Source organism: Malurus melanocephalus, unplaced genomic scaffold (genome assembly GCF_030028575.1).
Source record: "Malurus melanocephalus ecotype Western Australia unplaced genomic scaffold, MMel_1.1 scaffold_48, whole genome shotgun sequence".
Classification (NCBI taxonomy): domain Eukaryota; kingdom Metazoa; phylum Chordata; class Aves; order Passeriformes; family Maluridae; genus Malurus; species Malurus melanocephalus.
Window position 1 is genome coordinate 464327 of NW_026623280.1, and position 12023 is coordinate 476349.

Consider the following 12023-nt stretch of genomic DNA (forward strand, 5'->3'; position numbering starts at 1 on the left):
TTATATTTTCAGAAAAGTAAATGGTAAATAGGACCAAAATRTTTTTCTTTAATAAAACAATTAATCCAGTTTGTTTTATTTGGTATCAAATCACCTATTTTCACCATATAGTGTTTATCATAAACTACCTATCATAAGCTAAGAATTTGTACAAACACTGTTAAAATAATTTCTCAGTAGGTTCTAGCTTAAAAGAGGGAGGCACAAGTATCTGCCTATACATTTAATCATCTTTTCAAAGATAAATACATCTGTTACAGTTTCAACGCATGCCCAAGATCTGTCTGCTCTTTAGTTGATAATTTTTTTCCAGTTCAGCCAGTGCTTGAGCTCGTAGATTTGCAGCATATAGACGCCTTTTGAGATCAGAGCTTTTCCCTTTGGAAAGGAAATAGTTTTCCATATTATGAGGAGACACAGCTCTGTCTTCACTTCCATCAAAGAGTGAATTCTTGATTGAAGAAAAGGGAAGCAGGAGTGCATTATCTTAAGAAATCAAAAAGTACTGCATTAGTGCATCTTCCAGCATTTATTGCTTTTAACCCTGGTGCCCATTTTGTCATCTACCTATGGCTTTAAGTGATCTAATTAAATGCATTTCAGTGAATAGCAACAATTCTTTTCTATTTTTTGAGAAAAAAATGAAAATAAGACTTTTAAATGATTGTGGTAAAAGGATCTATGCCATAGAATTTTTTAGGGTAGACATCCCAATACCTAAGGTAAAGAAATATTGTTGATTAACAAGAAAAGAAATAATCTTTCTTCTGAAATGAAACAGTAACATAATTCAGTTCCAAAAGAAAATGCAGAATGAATTTTCAGCTTTTTCAGCTACTGAGAAAACTTTCTTTGCTTCACAGCAGGGGCAGACTCAACCTGTYTACTGGTCTTTATACATTACCCGCATTGTTCCAACTCTATCCTTGTATTAAGTCACTGGGATACAAATTAGGTTCTGACTTGAGTAATGAATTTAGGTGCATTAAAAATTGACAAGTTAGTTTTACTGCAGCTTCCAGAACAGGCATTTTCATAGTGTATCTTATTGCATGCCACTATCAGAAGGCAGTTAATGACTCTAGAGTACAAAAACTACCATCAAAAGCTATTATAACAGCTGAGTTGCCTCTCATAAGAGCCAACTCCACAAGGCCCAACTTAAGGCATGATTTTTATTTAATCAAAGGTGTGACTATTCTAATCTTACCACTGAAGGCTTAATTTTCAATTTATTAGGCCACAGCAAGAATGCAATAAGCACAAAAGAGCAAGAAGGAACCGAAAAAGCCAGAAAATCTATCAGAATATTGTAGCTTCATTACTYTAAGTCAGATCTGTTTTAAAATTAAAACATTCACTAAGAATTAGTGAATTACCCTGCAAAAACAGGGTAGTGTCTAGGACACTGTCTTAGAAACCAAGGTTTTTGGTATTCCATTTTACTGTCAAGTGAACCACCCCATGGACTTCTAGGAGAAATTAGGGATCTAAGAGATATGTGAGATGCAATCCAGTTGTGAAAAATACAGCAATATTTGAACAACTGGAAATACAAGCAAGCATTCTTGGTATGATATTGGAAAAACACTTAGTGCATTTCTATGAGAATAGCCAGAATTCTAGAAACAGGGTTAGAGAARCACCTTGGAATGAATTGGAAGGGCAGCAAATCATATCCTTTACAGATATTGCAAGAGCTAGTCAGTCTTGTAATAACTATATTCATTTTGCTGCATTATCAATCTTGAGGTATTAACCACCCAAGCTGGTTTTGCCTATCCTCAAAAATTAATGTGCCCAGTAAGGTCAAAATATAATGTAAAGGGGTGGGAAATGCARAGAACAGAAGCAAGAGCTGAAGCTCATTTGCCTTTAGTCATCCAGTTTTAGATGCAACATCAGAAAGCCAAAAGCAAGTTGGTTCTCAAATTCTTTAATATGTTGAAGTCAGACAAGATGTTGAGAGACGGGTGGAATTCTCAAAGTTGAAATGTTAGAAACAGCTCAAGGAGCACTCACTTTCTAGGGGCATTTTACTTGTGTTCTTTCCTGCCGTGAAAGGCACTTCTTGGAAAAAAAAAAAAAGCTACTTCAGTTTACTGCTTTGGAGGCAGTGACATGCTTATCTTGCTTATCAGACCAAAACTAAATGAAGAGTGTTGCTGCATGTTAAAGGGTCTTTGCACATCTTTGTTCTAGAGTACTACTTCTGACCCAGCCCTTCACTATTCCTACCACTACTGAAAAATGCATTTAGATACTTGAATATTGTTTTTAATAATAAAAGATGGGTGCAATAAACAGGTGCTACTGCACCTTACGATTGCCCTTGGTTGTTCAATCCTCACTGAGTATCAAATACTGCTGTAAAACACATTGGACTGGAGACAGTCAAGGATTGTGGCACATTTTCACATCTGATTTTTAATTTCTATAAGAGCAGTATGTATTCTTCAGTTTATATGATGCACCAATCACAGCTAGGTCCCTCACAACAAATAAGATTTCCCATGCTGAAGCTTTTGGAAGTTTAAAGAAAGCTGAATTTATTGATATGTGCAATTTTATTAAAATTAACTAAATCAAAGGTCTGTAAAAAAACAGCCATACATAAAATAAGTCCAGCTCTGAGAAAGGTTTGGGTTACAAGCAGGCACTTTTCCCTTAGCTTACCACAAAACCTAATTTCCCAGACAGCACAGGACTGAAGTRCAAACAGGGCCAACTCAGACTTATGGCTGAGCATCACTCATTAGGTCCTTTTACAAAGGAGAAAATAAAAAGTCTCTTCCCAAACATGCAGCCATAAGTGGGCTTTTCAGTGCCCCAAGGGGGCTGTGCCGAGCTCGCTGAGCAGCAGGGGATTTCTTCCGGTCACACCGGCCTAAATCAGCTTGTGCAAGCGCCTTCTTGCGAATTTGCATACCTGGACCTTCCACGCACGTTACCTCCCGCGCCTGCTTGTGGAGATTGCATCTCTTCAACAGGTTTTCAGCTCTGGTACAGGAAGAGAAGTTTAAGCTTTTTGTCAAAAGGCTGTGGAGTTCTAATATAAAGTATTATAGGTTAGTAAGATACCTAGCAAGTTTGTCCTCTGCCAGTCTCTCCCGAACACAGAGTTCCCGTTCTCTCTCTGGAAGTAGAAATATGGTAGTATGCAGTGTTAACATGTAAATATTAGTGACTGTGCATGGTGGGCTTTTCTTGCACAGAAAGACAGCAGTTCTAGCCACTCAGATGCACCCACTTTCTGATTCTATGGCTCTAAACAAAGATAATTCTCTTTAGCTACACCTTTATCAATGCACTAATAAAGCACTGACAAATACTCTGAAATGCCAGGCAYGCTTCTGTTCTCAAACTCTGACATGTCTGCAACAATGAAGAGAWAGCAACTTTCTATTCTGCACATTAACTCATGGCATGCATGACACCAGATTTAAATATTTATATACCAGGTATTATAATTCAGCTATGACTAAACACCCAGCTTACAAAAGTAGAATCTGTTATTCAGGCTCAGAAAAAAAACATACATATGGCTAAAAACTGTATTGCAGAGCTACTACATATGCACAGATATTTTATGTGGGCAGGAAATGCCAACACCTGAGGACCAGCCATTTGTAGATTCACAGGTAAGCTACCTGTGGGGTGCAGCTTTTATAAAAGCAGTTACAATTTACTCAAAGCTTTTTTTCTCCAACAACAGGCTCACCTTAGGTTAAGCATTAGTACAGCCAATGTTTACTCACACAGTAGGTGAAAAGCAAACTAAACAGCCCAGTGCAGACCCTACTTTTCTGTATAGTTTCCTAATTGTTAATTTTGTTTAATACTCATAAATCAGAATTACATATCTAAACTGCCAATTATATTGCAGTAACTTAAGAGAAGTTATAGCTGAGTAAGTCCTGAGCATTCTTGGTTTGGTCTTTACACATGATTCTAAAAATGAACAACTACAATATCTTAGTGCATTAAAATGAGAATTGTGAAAACTTTTCTTCCTCCAACTGAATCAGAATCCCATTGCCACCCCCTTCCCAAAAYGGAATATCATACGCTCCAAACGTTGTTCTCTCTCTTTAATGGCTTGTTCTCGCTCCTGTAGTTGTTGCTCCTTCCGTTTCAGGTCCATTGCAACATCTGAGTATTGCAGCCTTTCTGGCTCCCATATTCTCAAGCATCTTCTATCAAAATTCTGTTTTTGTTCTTCTGTCACCAAGTCTTCAAGCAAGGGGTGCTGCAGAATATCTTCAACAGAAGGTCGGCAGTAATCCTAAAGGAAAGATATTACCAACATTTCCATGTAAGAAGAAACATTAAAGCAGCGGTTCCCAAGCAAAACTAGCTGAGGTGCTACACAGTGAAGGAGAGGTTGGGAAAAAGTGGAGTTAGGAAGGGGTAGCACAACCAGATAATCAAAGCTACTGGAGGAGGCTGTGCAGAGTCAGTGAGCCTGCAGAGGCAGCTGTCAGCAGATTCCTCAGCTAACACTCTGCTGAACAATCCACACCTGTGGGAGGCTTTAGTKGTTGTTACAGCTTTGTTGTCCCATGCAGTGTTCTTCTTAACACCCCATGCCAAGGGAGCAAACTATACATTAGCCATATAAAGCAAACCCCAAAATGAAGACTAAACACCCCCTTCCAAACACACTGGAACCATTTTAACCCTACAATTTTAAGACAGCAATAAGTATGCTGTCAGGAAATCCCATGTAAGCCAATACTGAGGCAGCCTTTTRGCATCCTGTGAAACTGGCATGGCACTTGAGCTGCTGCCTCTGTTTAGCGGATTCAGAGCACAACCCCTTCCTTCCCCCGTGTGACACTGCCAGTGACAAGGTGATAACAACCACTACTTCAGGTTCGTTTGTTTCATAATTGAGAAGAAAAACCAGTATTTCAGTACCAGCTCAAATTCTAGGTGGAAAAATTAGTAATTGACTCTTACCTTTACATTCAGCATCTCCCTGAGAAGGTCATTCAACTCATCTGAGTAGCGATATGGTATTCGCCTGAACTTGCCTTCCCTTATCTTTTCTGCCAGTTCTTTTTGGTTGAAAGCTGTAAATGGAGGCCTGAAGAAGAAAATTTTTCTTGGATTCTTTCACTAGTTTTACAGGAGTTATTTTCAGAACAAAAAAGCATCAGACTATGAAAAAGCCTGCCATCAGAGGTTTGTTTTGAGTGCCTAATGTGAAGACCAATAGAGAAATAAAAATCTAGAACTAGTCTCTGAAACATTTAAGGTTTCATCTATACAAAATTCAATCATACCTAGCAGCTGTTTTCACATTTGTTATCATACTGCCATACTTACGAGAGAGCACATAATTCATACACAAGACATCCTAGAGACCAGATGTCAGATTTTTCATTGTATGACATGTAGTTCATTTGTTCCTAAAGAAAGAGAACAATCTTAGGTTTATTAACGAAGACATGGTTCCACTATTGCAAAACAATCAGCTACTATTCAAACCTGAAATAAACCATTATATACTGGGTTTACTCCCAGTACTCCATCTTAATTAATGTCCATATCTACCCTTACTAGCAGGATTTTAACAAGTTGTGGCAGTACTACACTGCAGAAGACTGAAGTGTTGCACCAATCTTCAACTGATACAACTCTATTTCAGTCTACATTACTTTCCCACATAAAATGGATTGTATTAAGGAAATAAGTCATTCCTGCTCATTTTCACTACAAATTAAAACCCTGCCATCAGGAGATAATTTAATAARCTCTTTACCTTAACACTATGAAACATAAAAGCTTTCCAAATTCCCTGCTCTTTTTCAGAAGCAATATACTCCAACATCTCTAATATCCCAAGAACATAATAAAACTTATACAGTGAAGAGCAACTTTAATTAGAAGGCGGTTGACTGTGTGGGGAAGAAATGAAATTAAAATAACTCCATAACATAAATGCAGGTGACTTTTTTTTCCACAGAGAATGTAAGACCAATAAGGCTTCATTAAAACCTCCCAGAGTTCATGGACTCTGAAATCAGCCCGTAGAAAGCACATCTTGGAGGGGCAAAAGGGAAGATAAAGGATAGAAGGGAGGTCTTACTGGAGACATGTAATATGGAGTTCCAACAAATGTTCTGGCAAAGCTGGTATCATGGTGCAATATCCTAGCCAGTCCAAAATCTCCAAGTTTTACATTCTGTTTGCTATCTAGAAAGACATTGGCTGGTTTCAGGTCACGATGCACAGTGACTCCACCATCACTCCGTCTGTGGCACTCCTTCAAGGCCAATGTTAGTTGAGTCAACACTCTGAGAACAAAGCTTTCTTCCAAGAAATGCCTGAAAAAATAATACATTTTTTAATGAATTTTCTGAGCATACATCAGTTTGATTAGTCACTGCTAGTTTTAGTTCCATAACTTTTTTACTACTACTATCATAAAATATCACTGAAATAACCACTGTTAGCAACATGTATCCTTGTAGTCTTATTTTTAAAATATTGTTTTAAAAATCACTGCATAGATGTTAGAACACATTTAGACTTTCATTGCAGAATCCCTGCAGAATTTCCTTCCTCCCTCAAACTGTCTAACAAATATAGGAGCATTTTCATTACTTACAACACAAATATCAATCTCATGCTTTTGTGGTGAGATCTGTCTCTTTGATCACTTGAGATAAAATATATTGTCACTGTTAATAATGAACAAAATACAAAAACAGCCAAGACAGGGTTGATTTTTTAATATAACCTTCCTTAAATGAAAACACTGATGCTGGTGGGCAGCTGCAGTACTGTTTTAGACTCTTCTCAAGAAGTAAAAGAGGTGGTGTCATGTAGTTGTTTGATCTAAGAATGTGAAAACTATTACTATACTTAAGAAGGATGCCAAGTTTAAGATTAGACTAAGGTGAAGCCTTACCAACTTGATGTTTCCCCAAGTTTTATATGCAGGCACATAAAGTAGCTTTTCAGATTGTATTCAAAATCACTCCTCCCTTCCACATATTTAGATGTTCTAATAAAACACAGGGCCCCAATAGTTTTACTCATGGGGAAGGCCAGAACCCACAGACCAAGCTACCTATCTACAAGAGCTGTGACCTGCTAGTTTAGATTTTCAACTCCATTCATAGCCAGAAACCCCTCAATAGCTTCTGCCTCATAAGACACATAAGTTTATTTCACTATTTCAGTACTAACATCCAACTCCGTGATGCATTCAATAGCACGATTCCCATCGCTGTCGTCATTTTGCACAAAACCTTCCACATTTGAGGAATCGTTGGGTCCAAAGGGTTAAACCCGAAACTRCTCAGAAATAAAAAATAAGTTTCCCTTCTCTTTAGACTGCTCAAGACTCATGCAAGACATTCAAAACGAGCCACAAACGCATTTCACGTGCCTTTCTTTGACGCACTTGGCAATCAAGCCGGCCAGGTCTCCCCCATCGCAGTACTCCATGACGATGTACAGAGTGGTGCTGCTCCTGTCGATGATGCGATCGTAGTAGCGAACGATGTTCGGGTGCCGCAGCTCCCGCAGCAAATTCACCTCCGACACGAGCATCTGCTTCTCCGACTCCGTCATCGCGCCATAGTCCAGCTCCTTCCATACCAAGATCTGCGGAGGCAGAAACACCCTGGGGAGTGACTGGSTTGGCGGCCAGGGCCGTGCAGGGAGAACAGCGGCTGACAGAGCCGCTCGCTCGCGTGCCGCGGAGAGCCGCCAGCACCGGGCAGGGACGCGCGGCAGCGGCAAAGCCGCGCTACCACYGCCTCCGCCTCCTCCTCGTCCTCACCTTGCCGTCGGCCTTGCGGCGCACCTTGCGGCATTTCCCGTAGGAGCCGGCGCCGATGGTAAGCAGCACCTCATAGTCCTCGGGGCGGCCGGGCATTGCGGGCAGCGCACGGACCCCGCCGGCCCGGGCAGGCCGCTCGGCTCGCGCCGCRCCGTTCAAACGCACCGCCCCGCCCGCCCATTGGCCGCGAGGCCCGCGCCCCCGCCCGCCCATTGGCTGCGCCGCCGTAAACAGCGCCCGCGAGGGCCGGCGGGTACGGCCGTTACCGGCGGGGCGGGGCCTGAGCCATCGCGAGACYGGGGCGGGGCCGCGCCTCGTCCCGCCCCGCCCAGCGGCTGAGGGAGGCACTCACCACCCCTTTTGCCAGTTTTGATAACCCTTTTCCTTCCCCCATCTCCATTTTTTTTTCTATTCCTTTTTCATCCCCTTTTCTTGCCTTCTTCCTGATTAGGTAAATCACTGTGCCTGCAGGTATCAATAAGTCACATATGCATAGCTCCTTAGGAAGGGACATTTTTTTTTTCCCATTAAAAATAACAGTAAATCACAGCCTTTTCTGAAATGCTTGCATCGGTTAGGTAATGACAGAAAGTTGTAACATCTTAGCAGAGATTTTTATAATTCAGAAATGCGTTAAAAAACCTCAAGCTATTTAAAATAATACAAATCTGGTCTGGATTTGTTGCAGTCTACAAGTTCCTCGTGAGGGGSAGAGGAGGGGCAGGCACTGATTTCTGTGGTGACCAGGGACRGGGCCCAAGGGAATGAATGGCCTGCAGCTGTGTCAGGGGAGATTTGGGTTGCATATCAGGAAAAGGTWCTTCACACAGAGGGTGTCTGAGCACTGAATAGGCTCACCAGGAAAGCTGTCATAGCACCAAGCCTGGCAGAGCTCAAGGAGTGTTTRGACAATRCTCTCAGGYAYRTAGTGTGACCCCTGGGAATGTCTGGTGGCCTGGAGGTGGACTTGATGACCCTTCTGTGTCTCTTCCAACTCAGGGTATTCTGTGAAAATTGTCCTTCAAAGTCAGTAAGGGAAATTTTTCATGCTTCTTCAATAAATCATTTATGAAAAACTACTACATCATGGTAGCCCTACTGTCCCACCACATATGAGCACCTGTGCTACATCATACACAACCCACCTGCTGACGATAAACCAAATAATGTAATGGCTTAAAAMGTAAAATTTGGAAACAGCAATRTGTAGGTCCACWTCCAAACATTTGAGCCAGMAAATGTGGTCACATYAAATGGTACTGAGTGACACCCCAGTATACTAATGGCATYATTGAAATTTGAAGAATGTAGTGTATTTTCTAGCATAATTTATGATAAGTCTGGAAGGGTGCCAGGATGCAGTTCTGGATTCAGCTTAATCCCTCTTCATGTGGAAGTGGCTGTGAGTGGAACAGGAACTCCTTCAGCAAAGCACTGTAACACTCTTGTAAAGTCATAGAATCATCATGGCCTGGTTTGGAAGGGACCTGGAACATCATCTTGTTCCAGCACCCTGCCGTGGGTCGGGACACCTCTCCTGAATCAGGTATGAAAGGGAATGTCCTGACCTAGAAATTCAGCGATAGAATATTTCCTCATATTGCATCTCCTCATGGTCTCAATTATTTCCCAATTTTGTTTCAGGTTTGAAATAGGTTTGATGGGAGTAGGTGTCATTCTATTACTGAATATTTATGAAATATTCTATTAGTCTTTAGAAAAAAATYGAAGCCTTTACTTTCATCATCAGGAGGCACAAAAACTCCTGCTGTCCATTATAAAAATTGCATAGATTTCTATCTGTAGAGAATGTGTGTTCATTACAGGAAAAAAAGAGCAAATGAATTATACAGCGTAAAGGMATTTTAGTTTTGTAATTAATGAGTAACATGATGATCTAAAGGGCTCATGTTTATCACCAGTTTCAATTACCTTGAAAGAAAATCCTCACATGCACCATTAGCATCATAAATAAATTATGGCATTATACAAYAAAAATGACAAGCAGTACAATATGTATTATTCAAGCTGTAAGCTTCATTTCTGCTTTCAAATATCTCCATTTCAAACTTCTGTASTTTCAAATTAGCAAAAGGTCATTGTGCATTCCCACTGTTATCAATGGGAGCCTTTCTATTTATATTTGAAAAGAAATAGAGTAGGATTTCAATACTGTGTTTTGTCTAGGGACCATCTTAAAAGTTTCTTTAGAAATGTTGGTTTGAATCAGAGAAATGTCAAAATGTCATGCTTCAAAAGTCAGCAGCAGAGTCATTTTACTTTTTATTATACTTATTAGGAGCCAGCTAATTTTGAGAAAAATGCATTTCTAAAAATGGTCATTAACATTTTTAACAGGCACTCCATTTTCATTCTTTCTGATTTTCAGACTTATAAAAATTAAAATAATTTTTCGGTCTTATATATGGACATATAAGTGAACCGAGACATGAATCATTCCAAAAATATGTATCAAGTTTGAAATCAGGGCCTCTTTTGTTAGGTATTGTATTGTCAACTCTGGTCTCTAGTTCAGGAGCAGTGTTCAGATTTCTGATCCTGAAAATAATGTGTGCTGACTTCAGGCCCTTGAAAACCACCAAATAATTTTCAATAACCTATTTATAATATTGTTTCTAATATTTTATTTGCTTTTTTAAACATCAAATTGCACAAATAATTCCCAAAACTTAAACAAAATTAAAATACTCTTTGGTAGTTGTCCACCAAAGTTTGTCAGTTTTGTTGATATCTGTCTTTTGTGTTGTGAGGAGTGAATTTTTCTTTATTCCAGGACCTAGTTATCTGACAAAATATTAAATGCTGGAGATAAATAGAATGGTAGGCAATTAGATATTTCTCTAAAGATATTTTCCTTTTTGCACATGGGAATAGGTAAAAATAAATGTCTAACACTTTGCTGTGAAACTCCAACAAAATATAATTACACAGATGGATAGCAAAAAATGTATAGTAAAGCACTGTAGCAAATTAAGTTATGTTTCTGGCAACTTCTTTTGTTTTCCAATCAGAGAAGATTGCTCAGGTTCAGAAAAGTGAAAATAAGCTCAATAGGAAAAATACTGAAAATCAAACCAGAAAAATGATGAATAATGAAAAATGTTGAATTATGAAAAATAAAGGCAGTTCATAAAAATAATTAGAAAATCAGCTGAGAAAAATCTTGGTTTTTTTTCTTTTCAAAGAGGTGAAAGACATGTAAAATCACATTCCAGGAYCTTAGAACTGTGAAAAATCTAGAAAATGGAGGAATTGAGTATTCAATATTAGAAAAGTAACAGATCTTAAAAATGTTTTAACATGACAACAAGAGGAATTATAAATACTGGAGTGAGTGAGAAGTTAGTGCTTTATTTGAGTTCATTTTCACCACAGAAGTAGTTTGGGGTTTTTAGTACTCAGCTGCATTTGTCCTTACATATCTTTATGCATACTGGGTTTTTCCCCTCACTTTCTCTCATTTGGTCCAGGCCAAGAAATTTTAGATTGACCCAGGACTGTTGTACACAGATTACATCATTTTTTGGGTAATGTTCTGGTTACTGACTTTAGATAGGAAAATCATACACAGGATTAACAAAAACATATAAAATATTGGGGTATTGGAGAGAAACCTTCTAACAAATACCAGAGGATAAAATTTCCCACAACTTTTCCTCTATTGCTTTGTGAAGGGAACAAAGAACAGGCTCATTGAAGAAATTCTGCACAGCACAGCAGTGGACAGGACAGCAAAGGAACAAAATTTAGCAGCATTTAATAGAATAGTTAAAACCATACTACTTTTCATCTTTTGTAATGTTTGAATTCAAAGCCAAGTGAGACTMCAAGAGCAAGGCAAGCTTCAATGAGGAAGTTGGTTGCAGCAGCTGTACCTTGAAGGTTTTGCATTACAAACCGTTCAGATGAGGAAAACATAAACCCACATGARATAAATTCAGCAGCAGGTTAAGTCTTCACACAAAGGACTGTAAAATTGACAAGCTAAGAGGATGGGAATTAATGAGGAGGAGACTGAGAAGAAAAAACACATTTTTGCAKTCAGAGAGAGGACCATATGTATTCTAACTCCAGGCTTGCTTTATTATCCATTCCTTATGATCTGTAAAGCAATATTTAAATACAATGCACAACTGGACATTTTGAAAGTATGTAATTACATAGCTCTCTTTCTTGTATGAAAGAGAATGAAACTAACATATAT

At 39.1% G+C, this 12023-nt stretch overlaps 1 protein-coding gene across 1 annotated transcript; it reads right to left on the reverse strand.

Moving 5' to 3' along the window:
• Positions 1 to 52: 52 nt before the first annotated feature.
• Positions 53 to 7956, reverse strand: NEK2 (NIMA related kinase 2). The gene is made up of 9 exons (XM_057365093.1): positions 7799 to 7956; positions 7403 to 7620; positions 6095 to 6332; positions 5332 to 5414; positions 4963 to 5089; positions 4069 to 4285; positions 3082 to 3136; positions 2930 to 3000; positions 53 to 486 (listed from the first exon to the last, which is right to left on the reverse strand). The coding sequence occupies exons 1-9, from the start codon at positions 7892 to 7894 to the stop codon at positions 263 to 265; spliced, it is 1329 nt and encodes a 442-aa protein (XP_057221076.1). The 5' UTR covers positions 7895 to 7956; the 3' UTR covers positions 53 to 262.
• Positions 7957 to 12023: the final 4067 nt, after the last annotated feature.

Coding starts and splice junctions, on each gene's coding strand:
- NEK2 (XM_057365093.1), bottom strand. CDS start 7,894: ATGCCCGGCCGCCCCGAGGACTATGAGGTGCTGCTTACCATCGGCGCC. Junction 6,333..7,402: donor GCCAAGTGCGTCAAAGAAAG/GCACGTGAAATG, acceptor TTATTTTTTCAG/GCATTTCTTGGAAGAAAGCT. Junction 3,137..4,068: donor GAGAGAACAACGTTTGGAGC/GTATGATATTCC, acceptor TTCTACTTCCAG/AGAGAGAACGGGAACTCTGT.